The sequence below is a fragment of the Natrix helvetica genome (assembly GCF_964273705.1).
Source record: "Natrix helvetica genome assembly, chromosome: 5".
In the NCBI taxonomy this organism is placed as follows: Eukaryota; Metazoa; Chordata; class Lepidosauria; order Squamata; family Natricidae; genus Natrix; species Natrix helvetica.
Window position 1 is genome coordinate 68,777,354 of NC_138551.1, and position 18,675 is coordinate 68,796,028.

Here is an 18,675-nt window from a genome sequence, read left to right on the forward strand (position 1 = left end):
TAGTACTGATATGAATTGCTTTGTTGCTAATTTAGAAAAAGTGCCTTAGAACAGACAAAAAATAATTGCATATCCAACACTTCAAAGCAGCTATATATTTTCCTGGGAATGTGCGGTTCCCTTTCTGATCGGTGTTTTAAAGAATTATAGAAAAGCATTATTTTCATTCTGCACACTAGAGACATCCCTTAAATGTATACAAAATGTTATCTTGAAACATTTGCCCTCAAAGCATCTCACGGATAGATGATGTGAGCTCTGTGAATGTTGTGGTTCTTCAGGCAAATAATATAGATTTATGTGATAAGCTTGCTTTATAAAGATGCTCCTAAGTCTGTTGAGATAATATAGATGGAAATACCACATTGCAGTATTTTTTTAAATACTAGTGCACATGCTCTGCACATGTCATCTTAATATTCAGAAGAAATTCAGACGTATTAGCACCTTTTTTTGTGGCAAGAAGGCATCCTTTTTAAACTAAAATAATATGGTTACATTTGAACAGTCTGCAAAGAGCAAAAAGCATATAGAAAACTGGCAAAGAGATGATTGTTTAGAAAAATCTGTCAAATATCAATAAAGGGATAGTGACCAATGAAAGGATATTTAATAGAATATAGATAAATGATCTGAATTATATAAATAAATACAATAATGAAATAAGGTTGATAAAAGAATGTAACAAGCATTTAAAACATTGCATTCAAATCTAGAAAAAAAAAAATACCAGACTCGCCAAGAGGACTACTTATCTGTTATAAAAATCTCTCAAGCAGTAACTTTGGGATTTTTCTGCAGAACTCTTTAATGTTAAGTTAGAAATGATTCTTCCAAGAGCAAAAGAGATTCCATTGGTGCCATGCATCTACGCATGCAAATTTAACCAATTGCTAAGTTTTTTTTTTAAAAAAAGTAGAATATTCTTATGTATGTGTTTATCTACAGAGAGGAAATAAAATAAAGATTGCTTTTATTGATTAAGAAATTGATGTGTGAGAAATGAAATTTGCAGTGGATTGCTTTTCTTAAAGGTTACCAATATATCAACTCCTTGCTTTGCCAATAGATGGTGCTACAATTGTGTAAGAATGTAATCCATTAGTAAAGTACAGTGTAGCATAATAGCATACTTACAGATATAATTGACCACCGTGTAACTATTTCCAGTTCTAGAAATGAGATTTAAATGATCATAAGCTTGAAAGTCTTTATATTTTTCTGAAGAATTGCAAGAATCTGGTAATAAGAGATTCTCAGCAGAAGGGCCATGATCAACGACAATGTTGATGGTGGGGCTTTGGTGCATATTGCGGTATTAACAGTAATAATGGAAACTATAGAAATTTAGAATTAAAAGCAATACTACTCTTAGCCTTAAATCCCTCCCTACCTTAGCAGCCTACAGTTGGATCCATTTTGTAAGGAAGAATCAAGATTTCTGAAGAAAGATTTGCAGATATTTTTGTTCTTCAAAATTTCAAAACAAAAAAAATCAATGTATAAGCAGTCCTTATTTAATCTTAAACTGGTGCAAAATAAACATGCATACTCATCTTTATATTACTTAGTTGCAATATAGCACACATTCAACCCATTCAGCCAGCTACTTGTGCTCTCAAGTTCTATTGCTAACTTTCCCTTTTGCTTTTTTTTTAAAAAAAATATCTAGATCAGCACTGAGCAAACTCTTTTTGTTGGGTTGTATGCTTAATTCCTTGTTTCCTAACAACAGTTATTTTCCACATCAGTTGTCCATCCTAAACCACTGAGGATGAAATATGTTTAAATGCCTCATGTAAAACAGTAGCTTGATTAATATTGCTGAGATCAGAGAAACACTCAAAATGATACCCATACAAAAAGCCAAGCTTTGTTTCATAATCAGAACTCGAAATTGCCATATTGAACTAAAACATTTGCGCATCATACTAAATAATGGATTATTATTTTCAGTGTGAGATTGACATAGTTTTTCTTTGATGTCCAGTCTGTCTTTATTGCACTACATAGTTTAGTTGGTTTGTAAAATTATATTTTAAATTTAATATAATTAAAACAAAGCATAAAAAATAAAAGCCGACCTATTAAATCCAACATTCATGTAAACTGTCTCCTCCTTCCACAATTAGATTTTAATTAAAAGTCATTTAATTATATTTGAACTGCTTTCCAACATGCTATTAGGGAGGAGAAATTGAATTATTGGAGGTAAAATATTAGACATTAATGGGGCATATACATAGAAACAGTGGCCTTGCTTCCCCTAATCACAAGCTGTGAGAGAAATGATGTCTTTCCCCTTTTTTAATTTATTGTGTTTCTGTCTAATACATTTGGGCAGTTTAATCTCTGAAACCCAGAAATCTCTCTTTCCTTGGATTTACTGGGGAATTTTCTATTGGCTGGTGCACCATTTTTTGGACATATTCCTTTCAACAGCAGTTTCAACAGAAATGAGATCATTAAGCTAGGTAGCTCTTACACCCTCCCTCCCTATTGTCTGCAGTCAGTTTAGGGAAACCTACCATGCCTCATTGCTAGGGACAATCAAGTTATCAATTGTTTTGGAGAGTCAAGGGACCCATGGACCTAGATATGAAGCAGCACATAGCATATTGATTATGTAATAAATAAATAAATAAATAAATATTTATTTCTTAGCCGCACCCTCTCCCGAAGGACTCGGGGCGGCGTACAATGAAACATATGAAATAAATATGTGGACAAAACAAACATATAACAGAGACATATACCGAGACATACACAAGGAGGAGGTCGGCTGATGAATAAAAAACAATTAGAATACAGTGATTAAAAAACCCCTAAATAATTAAATATAATTAAAATACCCAATTAAAAACCCGTCAGGAGCGATATGGTTAGATCAAAGTTGAGCCAGGCCAGCTACTTGGAATAGGTGGGTCTTAAGCTTAATACGAAAGGAGCGGAGGTCAGAGGTATTCCTAATATCCGGAGGGAGGTCATTCCACAGGGCTGGGCCTGCCACAGAGAAGGCTCTACTCCTAGGTGCCACTAAGTTATCTTCGACGCCTAGTAACAAGATAGATTTTCCCCAAGTTGATCTATCAATGCGCTCATCAACATTGCAATCGAATCCATCCATCTTGCAGCTGGTCTTCTCTTTCCTAGCATTAGAATGTTAGAACATAATGCAATAGAATACATCTGTTTTTTTCCTGTTAACACCTTACTTGTGGTCTCATACTTTTGAATCAGAGAAGTACTTCTTGCTAAGTTGTCCTGCTGATGCAAGTACTTTGTTTTCTTGAGAGCTTGAAAAGTGACTTCCTCTCCCTGTGGGGAAGCATAGCTGAAGAGAGTATCATGGTGTCTGATGTTTTGCAGAGCATTTCAGCAGGGGCTGGCCTGACAAATACCAAAGATGAAAATGCAATTGCTTCTCAGTTGATTCTTATTCTTTTCTCCAAATCTAATTGAGTCTTCCAAAATAAGGAGCATTCTACACTAATGATAATTTATGAGTTGTAGAAAATACTCCTGTAGCATGAGATGTGAGTTTGCTGGTGTTGATTGTTCACTTCCCATGCCAGACAAAGAAAAGAATTTGAAATAAAATAGCAATTAGGAATTGACTGTCACAGATTTCTGGTTACTGTTTTCACACAGCAGTTTCAGTTTTCTAAACAAGCAGGTCTTTAAGGTTCTTACTCCAATTAACATCCAGTCCTTTTTGGACCTAGGAATAGTCAAGGGTTTTCTAGTAGCTTAATACCCAGCTACCAATTCCTAGTTCCCAGATGCATTGGGTTGTTTTCATTTAATTAGTGGGCCATCTGGACCTTAGTAAAGTAGTGCAACTATACCTAGATACAAATGGGTGACTGGAAGTAGAATGCCAAGCTTTTCAAGTCCACTTCTACGCCACTTTTATCCTGACATCTTTCAGAACATCAGTGATCTAGATATGTAAAATAGTTTTTTTTTCTACTGAAGCAAGAGAGAAGTGATTCAGCTTATTAAGGTTTACTATTTTTTGGAAATTAGACTTTTTGTAAACAAGTTTTTCAAAAGACTTTTATAAAAGAACTATATCATTGCTACGGCTCAAAATATTGGGGGTTCTCTCCAGTTATAAGATGGATGACTATATAAATGTTTTAATAAAATAAGATTGGATGAGGATTTGAAATCCACTCATTAAAATGGCTGTCTTTTTGCATTGACTTCATCTATATGCACCTATTTATTTGTAGAAGGAATTTTCTGGTATCTTCCTGTGTTGATAGATGTATTTAAGATTGCAGTTAAGTTATACAAACCTGTTACATATACCTGTGAGCAGTTCAACCAACTTTTCCATCAGTGCTTTGCTTGAGTATATTTGAAGAGTAGCAACAAGCTCCTAAGCCTTTACTTTTGTGACACAATTCAGTCTTAATTCAGGGGTATTATCAGATGCTTCATTTGATACAAGAGGCTTGTAAAAAATAGTGCCTTGTTTCTAAATCTACTTAGAAAGAAATGCCCAATTATTTGGATTGATTTTATAAGATTTTTAAAGCACTCTAGCCAGAAAATGCTGGGCTTAGAATGACATTTTTTTGCTGTGGCTGGAGAATATTGTCCAATTTTTAAAGAATTTTGTCTGTACTAGGAAACAATCCCTTAATACCTATTTTCTAATCTATATGTCGTCTATCTTTAAACTTGGAAATTGCATTGACATTGCTTTTCAGTCTCAAAACTATAAAACTATAAAAACTGTTAGCACTTCCTTACTGTCACTTTTTATTCTCACTAGATAAAATGGGGGAAATTATTTTATTTTGAATCCTGAAAAGGACATTGGTTTCCAAAAACTATTTATCAGTTTCTGATAAATAGTAATAGATTGGTTATGGTTGAGCAGAACCAAAACCCAAAGTGCAATTGTTCCATATTCCAGATGAAACAATCCAAAAGCGCCAAGAAGAGCAAGTATGTCCTTCTATCCTTTCATTAGTTTTCCAGTACGGTGTATCCCATACATCCATTAAGGCACCAGTCTCCTGAGCACATTTCCTTTTCTCCCTTCATGCTCTGCTCCAGTAGGAGCACAGGTAGTCCTTGACTTACAACAGTTTATTTAGTGACCATTCAAAGTTACAATGGCACTGAAAAAAATGGCTTATAAGTGTTTTTCACACTTGAAACGGTTGCAGCATCTCCATGGTCACATAATCAAAATGTGGACATTTGGCAACTGACTCATTTATGATATTGCAGTGTCCTAGGGTCATGTGATCACCTTTTGTGACAGACAAAGTCAATTAGGAAACCAGATTCACTTAACCATGTTACTAACAGTGATTAACAACTATGGCAAGAAAGGTCGTACAATGGGGCTTTATTAAAATGGGGCAAATTCACTTAACAATTGTCTCATTTAGGAACAAAATGTTGGGCTCAATTGTCAGGGAATTGCACAACCAGTGTCCAAACTGAGTCAGAGATGCTGACACAAAATTGTAGTGTTAAATAAAAAATTTATTTCCAGTAAATAAAAACAGGAGCATTATCAGGTAAATCAGCAGGAAGATCATGAGGTAAATCAATGGAGAGCACACAGAGGAAAAAGGGGGAAACAAGGAAACTCCCCCTTTACTCTCAGCAACCAATCACAGCTCAGATTCCCTCATGCAGTGGCCAGCTCTCTTTGTCCAATTGGCTATAATTGTTCTTACGGCCCAATCCTTCACTGCTCCAGCTATTACATTTTAAATACCTTAACAATTGTTATAAATTGAGCACTCCCTATATTGCATTTTTTTTTTATTCATGGAAAACTATAAATTGCTCATGGTCCACTTTAAACAAAGCTGTTCTTTAACTGGGAAAGCTGCCGTTCATGGTCTAAAATGGCATTTTAAGCAAGGCTGCATTTTTACTGAAAAAATTGTTGAGGCAGCATTCACTAGCCTGGCACTTCCACTCCAGCAGTCATAATAAATCTTAGACTTCAAACAGAGGAAAAGGAAGATGATTTTTTTTCTTCCTTGTTCTGTTAAACATTTATGAGAGATACACACAATTTGTTACAAATCGTACTTGATAGGTGTAAGTCATTTTGACAGAAATCTACTTACATTTGCTGTTATAGCACTATAGAAGTAATCACAAGTTTTACTTTATTTTGCAAGGCAAATTAATTACTTGAGTCATAATTTGTTCTTGCTCTTAAGATGGTGTTTGATAGAAAGTAACCGCAATCTCCTGAAAGAGCTTGAAGGAGGAATTTTTATCCTGATAAATGGTGTTAAGTCCTTTACCTTTAAATATGCTATGAATATTAATATTTAAAAATAATGCTGGAATCTGATTGCATTACAAGTCTAGGGAGCAATCAAGTGAAGAAAATATATTCTTTATAGTTATATCTGCTCTTGCCTTTAATTACATGCTAACTGAACATTAATAGATTTAAATGCTATTTGCAGGGTTGGCTGAAATGTTCTGCAGTCCACCAAATGGAAAACAGAAAAGTTTTGTACCAGAAACTCAGATATCAGAAATAAATGCATCAGAAGAATTTGGTATGTTTTATTCTGTATACATTCTGAATAATGGCTTTCATACAGCCATTTAGCATAGATTACTTTATCATTCATCTTAAAGATAAATACTACAAATCAATGAGGTTTGAATTTTAGAATCGAAGGAAACCTCTTCTGCATCAATACTTCTCTTTTCTGAAACTGCTAAGGGTATGTGGAGCTCTTCCCTTATTGTTGTAGAAATTTCAGGTCAGTCTTTCCTTGCAGTACCCATCAGAATTTCAGGTGTTGCTTTAACAACTGTACTGCTTTAAGTAAGAAGAGAATCTTCTTTGAGATACAAGCCAGATGAGCAAAAGCAGAAAATAATGGTGTTTATTACGTCACTGAGCTGCATCAAGTTGTAAATACTGAATAAAATATAAGGTCTTATCCAAGTAAAGTTTTATGATGATGTGATAATGAAAACAATAACTTGCCATTCCTTGTGTTACCTGTAAAGATGTTTTAGGAGGACAATGAAATAAGTACCCAACAGAGATCATTAAATTCATTCAAGATGCAACAATTTTAATGGCTTCAAATTTAGGTATCAGGTTGGAGAAATACATAAAACTATTTCTGTATTTGATTTCACAATTTATATTAGTAGAATAAACATACTTTCCTTCTGATTGGTAGAAGGTTTCCTAGATGGTTGTAGATTTTGGTCCTCTGCTACTTAGAAGTTGCCATGTTTCAAATACTAGTTTGCTTAAGGTTCAATCCCAATTATAATATGTATGTTTTCCATTATGAGTAACAGTTACTTTAATTTAACTTAATTCATTTTTAATATTCTTGGTGTAATTTGGTTTTTGTTTCATTCTAAAACATACAAAGAGAAATACATAGTTATTTTAAGTTATATTTCTTCACATTTCATCAATGTACTTAGTGAAGTTTCATTACTGTATCATTTTTCTATTTCTATTAGAAAAAAACTCTGTTTTGGATGTTAATATTTCAAGCCAAAAAAAAGCTTACAATCAAGATGTAATATCTCCAGCATTGGAAGAAGTATCACAAATACCTATTGACGATAATTTAATGGTATCACTAATTGAAAGAAATATAATGGGAATGGAAGAAAAAAACCTGCAACAAGAATCAGAACCAGACAGACAGCTTTTGGAAATGAAGAGGCTCTTGAAGACAACTAAGGAAAAATCTGAACCTCTTGGGGCGCTTTCAGGGGCCGAGAGGCTCCTGAGGACACCAAAGCAAAAGTCAGAGCCAGTCGAGGCGCTTTCAGCAGTCAAAAGACTCTTGAGAACACCTAAGCAAAAGTCAGAGCCAATCGAGGCTCTTTCAGGAGTCAAGAGCCTCTTGAATACACCTAAGGAAAAGTCAGAGCCAGTCGAGGCACATTCAGCAGTCAAGAGCCTCTTGAATACACCTAAGGAAAAGTCAGAGCCAGTCGAGGCACATTCAGCAGTCAAGAGCCTCTTGAATACACCTAAGGAAAAGTCAGAGCCAGTCGAGGCGCATTCAGCAGTCAAGAGCCTCTTGAATACACCTAAGGAAAAGTCAGAGCCAGTTGAGGTGCTTTCAGCAGTCAAGAGGCTCTTGAGGACACCTAAGGAAAAATCTGAATGTGATGAGACACTTTCAGGGGTCAATAGGATTTTGAATGCACCTAAGGAAAAGTCAGAGCCAGTCGAGGCACATTCAGCAGTCAAAAGACTCTTGAGGACACCTAAGCAAAAGTCAGAGCCTATCGAGGCTCTTTCAGGAGTCAAGAGCCTCTTGAATACACCTAAGGAAAAGTCAGAGCCAGTCGAGGCACATTCAGCAGACAAGAGCCTCTTGAATACACCTAAGGAAAAGTCAGAGCCAGTCGAGGCGCATTCAGCAGTCAAAAGACTCTTGAGGACACCTAAGCAAAAGTCAGAGCCTATCGAGGCTCTTTCAGCAGTCAAGAACCTCTTGAATACATCAAAACAAAAGTCAGACCCAGTTGAGGAACATTCAGCAGTCAAGAGCCTCTTGAATACACCTAAGGAGAAGTCAGAGCCAGTCGAGGTGCTTTCAGCAGTCAAGAGGCTCTTAGAGACACCTGAACAAAAATCAGAACCTGTGGAGTTGTTTTCAGCAATCAAGACACTGAAAACACCCAAACAGACTATGGCGCCTCTTGCTGATGATATCTATACTAAATCTAGGTTATCTACTGAAGAAGTATCAAAAGACATGATTGGAAGTGTTACCAAAAATAAAACGCAAATTATGGAAGATACAAATATTAATGGCATTACTGAGGAAGTTAAGGAAACTGTGAAGACAATAGAAGATAGAGGAAATATTCAAATGATGTCAGTAAAAAAAAGATTTGAACCCATAAATAATATGGTTGGCAGCAGTCAGACATTGAAAGCATCAAAATCTATGCCAGCTGATGACTATTTGGGATTGCAGAAATTTATGATTGAACCTAGAGAGAGTTCTGTAATTCCTGATATAGATTATACAGGTGTCAAAGAAATGTTGGACACTGAAAATGATAAGGTATGTTAATTATATCAAATATTTGTACTCATTTTTATTTAGGTAGCCCATAATTTAGTAACTAAATTTTATTCCATAATAACATTTTGAAATATTGGGATCAATTATTTTGATCCCAGAAAATTCAAATGAAAATTCGATAGTTACTTTGGTCTTTGGTTAAACATTGTGATCTTGTAGTAAGTAGCTACTTCAATTTTTAGACAAAAATTACAATATTTTGGATTCTTAATTATATCTGTTAATATTTCAAAACACAGATTTAAAATAAATCCTCCTCTGCATCTTACTTTCACTGCCAGCAGTAATACTTCATATTTGAACATATAGTCTATCATGTATTACTATATTTTTAATATACATAATATAAATTTGTGTAGCACCCAATCTCTGCTAATATAAAATAGGATTATGTAAAACATTTCCTTGAGAAGCATAGCTTCTTGAAATGCTACGCTTTGCCTATACATGCATGTTGTAAGTACACTTACTTTGATTTCCTGGCAGTTATAGCACAAGTACAGTCTGCATGCATTCAAGAAGGAAATTTGGAACAATGTTTTCAGCTGCACTGTTTCCTAAGCCCAGCCTTACAAAATACATAGCTGTATCATTCAGGGAAGGGTATGGAACATTTTTATTTGAGAAATATTTTGATGTCTGCTATTTTAATAACTAATATTTATAGGATAAAATGCCGGAATCTCTGAATTTTGTGGAAGAAAATGGATCTTGTACCAGTTTCAGAAATAAACTGGGTAAGTATAAAGTTTATTTCATTAAAATATGCTTTGTGTATTCTTTTGAAAGTATACTATAATATAGGTGAATGAAGATGTGGTTCTGATTTATTCATGCAGAAACATTTTGTCTAAATTTTGACATTTTACAGATTGTTTCACTACAGTGAATATTAATGAGAACTGCTTTTTAAAAATTAGTAGATCTCTGAAAATTTAAAATTAGTAAAAATTTTAGAATATAAATATTAGGACAGTATTCCAAAAAGAAGTTTTAATATCATTAATGAAATATTTGCATAAATGTTTCTCCAAAGTAAAAAGAAAGTCACGAATATTCAAAACTTCACTTTTCTTAATGACTGATCTTAAAAATATATTTGAACATGTTTTATTTCAGACTCCATGGAAAGTGTGCCTGGAAGTTGTGAAGGAAACCTGGAAATTAAAATTGAAAAAGAATCTCATTTTCCAGTTACAAAAAATAACAGTAGTGTTCCAAACCATGTAGGCCATATTCCATGTAATTCATTTAATGAATTAAAAACAGAGTTCAACAAAAAAACAACCAGAAGAATCTCTCTCTCTGAAAACTATGAGCCAGATGGAATGAGTTTCAAAAATGAAGCCAAAACTGATTTTGCAAAGGAAGCAGCTGAAAATTCTGATGCATTAAAACCAGAAAAGCCTGAACCACTTGCTTTGGCTAGAACTAGGAGAAAGAAAATAAATGACTGCAGTTCTGCAATAGATACAAAGATGATTCAGAGGCCTACAAAGAATAGATCAACATCAGCTAATTGTGAGCAAATCATTGAAAGTTTTGACAGCCACACAGAACTAAACCCATCACACAAATCTGAAAGCAATTTTACAACAATTGAAACAATCAAATTATCTCAAAGAGGAAGACCAAAAAAGCAGTATGTTGAAACAAATGGGAATATAGGATCTGACAACATAAGCTATACTCAGGAATTAGAAAAATCTTTAAAGGAAGTAACAGTGGAAAAACAGCCTGTAAACAGGAGAAAAGTGCCAACTAAAAGAAAAGGAAAAACTGTAACAAGTATGGATTTGGAAGAAAATGGACCAATTCAAGAAAATGAAAGTGATTTAACTGCCAAAACAAGGCTAAGATCTAGAAATGTAAAAAAGAGTGCAAGTGATGTAAAGATGTTTGCCAAAGGTAAAGCAAATGATACAGTGTCAGAGGAAGAAAGTAATAAAAGAAATAAGAGAAGAAAGATTGCTGCAATAGAATCAACATTAATCACAACTTTGAATGCAGATAAGCAAGGAAGGCAAAAATGTACAATATCTAAAATATGTAAAACTGAAGCTTCAGAAAATAATCTAACAGCAGTGGAAGAAAATTTAGTGGAGAAGAAAAAAAAAGTTCAATTTTTACTTAAAGAGTCCTTTAAGGCTTCTGAAGAAAAACGTGCACTTAGATATGAGAGTAATATTCAGAAAGAAGAAGAAAGTCAAACTGAAAACATTTGTAATGGGATTTCAAAGGTTCCCCTAGAAAGCATGCAAACTCCTGCGGAAACCAGTCCGCCCAGAATAGAAAAGCTATCAAGTAAGAATCTGCGTAGCAGAGGTAGAGGCAAAAAATCAGTTTTCAGTCCTGTAGAAAGTGAAAACAATCAGGCTTCTGATGGGAAAGATCATGATGTGATTGTCAGTCTAAAAGAAAACCAGTCCAGAAGAGGCAGAAGGAGAAAGATAGATCAAGTTCTCCTCAAATCTGTTCCTTTAGAAAATAATACTGCTGGAGATTCAGCAGTGAACAAATGCCCTTCATCCCAAGATGGATGTTCTTTGCCACAAGTTCAAAAAGAAAATTTTGAAGAATCTGAAATGTTGCCATTAGAAAATGTGCAAAGTCGTGAAGGGCCCATTCTGCCAAAAAGGGTAGTAAAAGAAAATCCACCCAGGAGAGGAAGAAGCAAGCAAGTCAATGAAACATCCGGTAATAAAGAAGCTGATGTCCAAGGTCCAAATATGGCCATCATACAAGAGGATAATCAGTCCAAAAGGACAAGAGGGAAGAGAAATACTCAAAAATCCTGTTCACTGAAGAGCCAAAAGACAGTGAAGGAGAATCCATCCAGGCAAGGCAGATGTAAAAAAACTATTTCTGGTGACGTATCTATAGATTCTGACAGTACACACATAATCCCTATAATAGAGGAAACTATAGATGGCAAAAATGCTTGTCCTGCAAAGGAGGATCAATCAAAAGTAGGAAGAAGAACAAGAAACACTGTTGTATTTCAGAAAATCCTTTCTGTCAAAAATGACACTTGTCATTTGCTGTCATCAAACAGAGGAGAACATTCAGATGAACAGCCAAATGAAGATTTGAAGACAGCAAATAATGCAAATGAGAATTTCATCTACAACTGTAGAAAAAGGAAAGCTGTTCATGAAATTTCAGCAAATTCAGTTTCTTCCAATAAAAAATCTGAATGTATTGATAAAGACATCCAACAAAATGGAAAGAAAAATTCAAAAGCTGTATCAAAACAAAATACAACCAGAAATAAAAGAAAACAATTAACACCTTGTGGAATGTCAGCAATGAGTAATGATGAACTAAGAATTAACAGTAAAAAGAGTCCACTAGTAACAGATAATGTTGGTCCTTTAGAAAACAATTTTGGAAAACGTCAATCAAAGACTCAAAGAGAAGAAACAAATATTACATCACTAGTTCCTCCCTCCCTGAAAGTGAGTATCACTTTGTCACCATTATCTTCTTCTAATGAAAATCAAAATGGAAATTGCAAAGATTCTGTTGGAAAAAGGGAATTAGCAAAACTTTCAGGTACATGCAATATAATGACACGCTCTCTCAGAGGAAAGTACATTATTCCAAAAGAAGAACTTGTTCATGAAACCCAAAACAAAGATTTGCAGAAAACAGTTATGGTAACTGTGATAAATCAAAGAAGAGGTAGAAGAGAAATTAATAAACTTGAGGCTGCTGAAGAAAAATGTTCACTATCTGCAGGCAGTGATCATTTTCCTAATGAACAAATTCTAAATAATGTTTCAAATAAAAAAGTTTCCTTAATGGGCAAGGCACCGAAAGTTCTTCAAATAAAAACCATGACTCAAAACATCAATAAAAATGATTCGTCTAACTATGACCAAAATAAAAATCTTAAGCACTCAAATATGCTGGTGCAAAAGGGTTCATCAGAACGTGCAAAAAGAAAACAACTTAACAATTCAGAAACAAGTACCACTGCTATCATGGTGAAAAATGTAATTCCTGAAAATAAATCAACAGTATCTAAAACAGGTATGTTATCTTTTATGACTTAAACTAGTAAGCTTCATTCTTACTCTGGAATTAAAGAGATAATGTAGTAAAACAGGTTTCCTCCTTATCTTTCTTTCTACTCCCAAATTCTGTTTGGGATTTTCAGTTGTAACATTCTGGAATCTTAATATCAATAAAGCACAACAGTTTAAGAAGGGTGTAGCCTAAAAGGTCCACAAGCCAGCCCAAATCAATATACAGGTTTTGCATTTTAAAATTCACTCTGGGACCTCAGTATTAATTCACCAGAATATTATACTATACACCAGAGCAACATTGAGAACTTAAGTCAATCCAGATCAATTTATATACTTAAAATATCAGTTTTCCTTTCTTGACTATGGACATGCAACTTAGAACTCCACTTTCCTCACAGATGCAGGAATTATCAGAAAATTCTGAAGGAGCTGTTTTGATAATTGGTCTTTAGTTACATGTGCGCTGTATATCTTTCAATTGAGTCTATTGACTGTTGAAGAAGGATTTCTTTTTTGCTCATAGGAATAGACTAAATTGTCCTGCCCAGAAATGCAGTATTCTGTTAACACTCCCAAATAATACTCTTTTTTAGCCTGAAAATTTGTAGATGTTTTATGATTACAATTTTCAAAATTCTTGGTATTATTACGCCAATATATCTAAAAGGCATCAGATTGATTAATGCTATCACAGTTTGAATGAAATAATATAAAATTAATTACTCAGGCACTTTTATTCTGTTCCGTACATTTTGGAACTTATATTTACTAGGGCTTTAGAGAAATAATAGCATACATCCCTCCTTAGGAATTTCTTAAACATATGCTGAAGATTTTCTTGAATTTTAATTAATTGTAATCATATTGGATTATTCCAAAGTTCTGTGTGTGTATGTGTGTTCCAAATAATTTACCTACTCTAGGAAGAATTCTTGTAAATATTGGTATCATATACCGTTTTGTTTTTCAGTATATACAGTGGAAACAAGAGGTAAAAAGAAAATGAAAGAAGATGATTCCACTCTGATGACTGAGTTGCCTAAAGAAACCGAACGCAGGACAAGAGCAAGCAAAAGAATTAGAAAATAGATTATAATATTTGCTCTGAGTGAATTTTTTAATCCAAAAAATTACGACCTTAAAACTATGACATTTGAAATGCTTCAACATTCGCTTCAGCTTAACCTATGACATTGATAATATCCAATGCAAATATTTTGTAAATAGCTTTTAAAATTATTTTTTAAGATTTTTGTTTAAAATATTAAAGGATTAGGAATTTAAATTTTAACTTTTGATTTGTGTTGTCTATAATTTTTTAAATGCTAATGCTACTGTACTTATGTGTTTCAAAAGTAAAAACACGTAAGCAGTATTACTTTATATGATGATCCAATTGAAGCTAAGGTGTTTGCCACACTAGCAAAGGTTAGGCACAGTTGTTCTTGGAATAATATTTATGTTAGCTTTTCTTCCACACGGCAGTAACTGATGATTACCAGGGTGAAAAACTAGCTATTCAGAACATAGAAATCTGAATTTGTACAAGGCCAGTGTTTTCTCTGTTTAGCGTTATCCCTAGAGTCTTCCTGTTTTGTACAAGGCAAGCCTGGAAGATGTTTGATTAACAGTTGGAAGCTTATACAATTCTTTTCCCTTCCCATATGTAGTTTTGTGTGCCAACCTTCAAATCTTCCCAGGACCTTAGTGCCCCATAGCCTTTAAATTCAAGTGTAGTGTGCTCATCCATCTACCCTACCTTTTTATTGTGCACAAGCTTTTTTTGAAAGATAGAAATTTCAGCAGTTGGATTGCCTTCACTTAGGACTCATTTCCCAATGTTTTTACACTTACTAAGGGCTCCTGAAATGGTAAAAGACAGTTCTCTTAACTGATTAGTAAGAAATATTCACTAATTTGCAAATATTACAGACTTGAACATACTATTATATCATGAGTATTGGTACTGCCTGATGGTGCCTGAATTCTGCTTAGAATATTCCAGGAACAAAATACTTCTCAATAGAGCTGGAGATAGTATCTACTTATGGGTTAAAACCCTGTCTGTTCTCCTATTGGACTGAGTCTGATTACTAATTAATTAGCCCCCTATATAACCCGTCTCTCTGAGTGACTCCACCCAGCTTTCCGACTCAGTCCACTCTGGAGAGTAGTGTTATCCAGTATTTGATCTTCATTAGCAAAATTAATTTTTAAAAAGTGAGTAAAGGAGCCCTGTGAATATTGAAGAGAGAAGCTCATTGAGGCTTCTGCCAGCCTCGAGCCACAGGTGCGAAGGGGGAAGGAATAATTGCGTGCTGGCAACCAGCCCTTCAGTACCCCCCCTCCCCAACTTTTGTGAGCAGTCGATTATGCAGCACCTGCACGGCTGGGAGGCACCTTGCCTGACCTCTACAAGCTGATTCACAGTCAGAACAACCATGCTGCCATTAAGAGGCTCGTTGACGCTGCGGGGAGTCAAAAGGACCTCACACATTGCCTTCGATCCCTGCAAGGCCTGCAGACGGCGATTTGAGGCGTGCACAACTGCACTAGCCTGGGGGGAGCCCTCAGGCCAGCAAGAGAGCCAGCAGCCATTGGCAGGGGGGAAAATTTGGCGCGGCTGCCATTTTGAACAGGGAAATTGGTGTGGCTGCCATTTTGAATAGGAAAATTGGCACGACCGTCATTTTGAATGCTAACGGTCCCTCAGATGGCAGATAGCACAGCATCAGTACAGCCTGACATGGAGGGGAGCGCTCAGAGTTTGCTGTCAGTGGCTGGGGGCCACAAGCCATCGGCCTTGCCTGCCTCATCCCAAAGCAGCAATGCAAATGAGCCACAGGAAAAAGGCTCTAAGGACTCTAAATCCTCCAGCAAGGGTTCTAAGTCAAAGAAGACCCCCAAATCGGCTGACAAGGAGGCCCACCGCCAGACTAAGACTGGGCCTCATTCTCATTCCCCCATTACCATCTCAGGCCGTAACCTTCCCTCACAATTGGATCCTGGCCCTGGCCCATTTAGTCCTATGCTATTTATTAATACTTCAGGGATCTGTGGACAATCGGTGCTGCCACCCTCTATGGAACCTCGCCTGTCTAGCAGACATGTGGAAGCCACATTTATGCCCACGGCTGCAGGCCTCCGACGAGAGTACCCCGCCCAGGCCAGGCCTCAGGACTACCAGTCATTCATTGCAGAGGCAATTAAACGGGATTGCCACTGGGTTGCACCAGCTGCCCAGGTGTGAGCACACAATACCGTCAAACCAAACATGGGGGCTGAACATTCCCCTCAGCGCCCAGAGCGCAGCCATTCTCCAGCCTCAGAAGAAGGGGAGAGCAGGGACGATGGCTGAGGAAGAGGGGGAAGGCCCGGACAAGCCTGTGGCATTGGGCCTTTTTCCACTGACCCTGTTTAAGCCTCTCCTAACCAAGGCAATTACTGCGGCCGATATGGGGGACAGGTGGAGGCCCCCTCAACTTCCGGGGTCACCAAAGCAGCCAGCACCTGGTTTACAGAGCATAAATTGGAGATGGACACCATCCCTGCCCCCCAATTTTTTATGGGCACCATCCAGAGGCAATGGGCTACACAAACATCAGACCCAGTCCCGTCCAGCTCAGACAAACGTTTTTATAACATGGCTGAGTCCCTTGACAAACTTTTGCTGTGGCCAACCGTGGATGCCCCGATTTCGGCTCTCCACTCTAGCATTATATTGCCAGGGTCTCAGGAAGAGGTCCTGAAATCCGAGAAGAAGGCCGACCAAACTCCAGCGGGGTCACCAAGTGGCCGCTTGGGCGGTTCGGGCTTTAGCGGCAGCTTCCTTTTTTTCTTGTTCTAGCTTGAGCTGGTTGCAGCAGCTGCAGGGGAGGATCCCGGCTGGGGACTCCAGGGCACACTAAGACCTGAATAAAATCATAACTGCGGTGCAGTTTTTGGCGGATGCCACCCTGAGTGCCACCAGATTCGCATCAAGGGCCATGGCATCCTCCATGGCCTCCCGTAGACTCCTGTGGCTGCGCCCGTGGCAGATTGATCTCCAGCACAAGTGGGGTCTAACCTCGGAGCCATACAAAGGGGGAGACCTTTTCGGGGATTCACTCACGCCCCTCCTAGTTGAGGGGAAAGATAAGCGTAAGATCTTGCCTACCAATTATAAGAGAGTCCGTACCGCCCGGGGCCCTATCCCAGGAGGCAGGGGGCTAGGCAGCAAGATTATGGGGGACCCCTTAGAAATCAGGATTATGGCCCATCCTCCTTTAGACAGCAGGGTAACTTTGGGCAGCACCAGAGACAGCAACAGTACTGCCAACGGTGGGGCAATCTGTCCAAGCGGCTCTTTCGGGGTGGGGAGAACTGTTTCTACCATAGGCCCTGAGCTACCTTGAGAGCAGTTCCCCATTGGCAGCCGGTTAATTCATTTTGCAGAAGTGTGGGAATCCACCACTTCCGACAGTTGGGTCATCACTACAGTTAAAACGGGGTTGGCCCTTGAGTTCATGTTGTTCCCTCCACGTTTTTTTATTAGACCCCCAGTGTCGGGCAATAGGCAACGGCAGCTCTTAATGACCTCAGCCATACGTCATCTTTTAGACATTGAAGCCATTCAGCCGGTTTTCAAGGTTTCTATTCTGTGTGATTTGCTGTCCCCAAGTCCTCAAGGGCTATTTTGGATTTGAAGCGTCTTAATAAATACTTGAAATACCAACGTTTTAAAATGCACTCCTTGCAGTCTATTTTGGAAGGGGTATGGCAAGGTGATTTGCTCACCTCTATTGAGTTAACAGAGGCATATTTGCATGTACCTATACGCCAGGACCATCGTTGTTTCCTCCGGTTTTGCTACAATAAACACCATTATCAATACAAAACCTTACCCTTTGGCCTCTCATCTGCCCCTAGAGCTTTCACTAAGGTGTTGGCCGCCCTGACAGCGCATTTAAGAACTGTGCCCATCAGGATTATGTCTTATTTAGACAACATTTTGGTTTTGTCACGCTCTCACGATAGTGCCTTGGTGGACCTAGACACCACGGTTCAGGCCTTCCAGTCCCATGGTTTTTTCACCAACAGAGCCAAAAGTCACCTTTTACCCACTACTCGCATTTTACACCTGGGAGCCTGGATCGACACGGATGCAACCAGGTGTTCCTCTCCGAGGAGAGACAGGACAGCCTCCGCCAATTAGTTTACCAGGTGGAGAGGGAAAGGAAGTATCACTAGCTACCTTGTCTAAATTGCTGGGGAAGATGGTTTCGGCCATCGCAATTGTTCCTTGGGCCAGACTACACACCAGGGAATTGCAATGGCTCCTACTGCCCTTCCAGAAGGAACAGGAGCATCTCCCTAACTAGGATTACCTTGCCTAGCGAGGTATGTCAATCATTATTTTGGTGGAAGTCCCCTGCAATTGAAAGTGGGTGTTATTTCAGGGTAGAGGACAGGATCACGATCACAACTGACGCGAGTCTCACAGGTTGGGGCGCCCACCTGGACACACACTTTGCTCAAGGGAGGTGGTCAGAGGAGGAAAGTATCTTGAGCATTAA

General features: G+C 37.5%; 1 protein-coding gene across 7 annotated transcripts in view; it reads left to right on the forward strand.

Moving 5' to 3' along the window:
* MKI67 (marker of proliferation Ki-67) overlaps window positions 1-14,411 on the forward strand; it is a 36,191-nt gene extending 21,780 nt beyond the window's left edge. For 6 of the 7 annotated variants that reach the window (XM_081955211.1, XM_081955210.1, XM_081955216.1 and 3 more), the window contains exons 13-17: window positions 6,462-6,557; window positions 7,495-9,065; window positions 9,754-9,823; window positions 10,206-13,121; window positions 14,091-14,411. In XM_081955211.1, the coding sequence (XP_081811337.1) occupies window positions 6,462-6,557; window positions 7,495-9,065; window positions 9,754-9,823; window positions 10,206-13,121; window positions 14,091-14,209 (4,772 nt within the window). In that variant the 3' untranslated portion in view covers window positions 14,210-14,411. The remainder of the gene's footprint in view (window positions 1-6,461; window positions 6,558-7,494; window positions 9,066-9,753; window positions 9,824-10,205; window positions 13,122-14,090) is intronic. The other variant, XM_081955215.1, reaches the window with a different exon arrangement.
* Window positions 14,412-18,675: the final 4,264 nt, after the last annotated feature.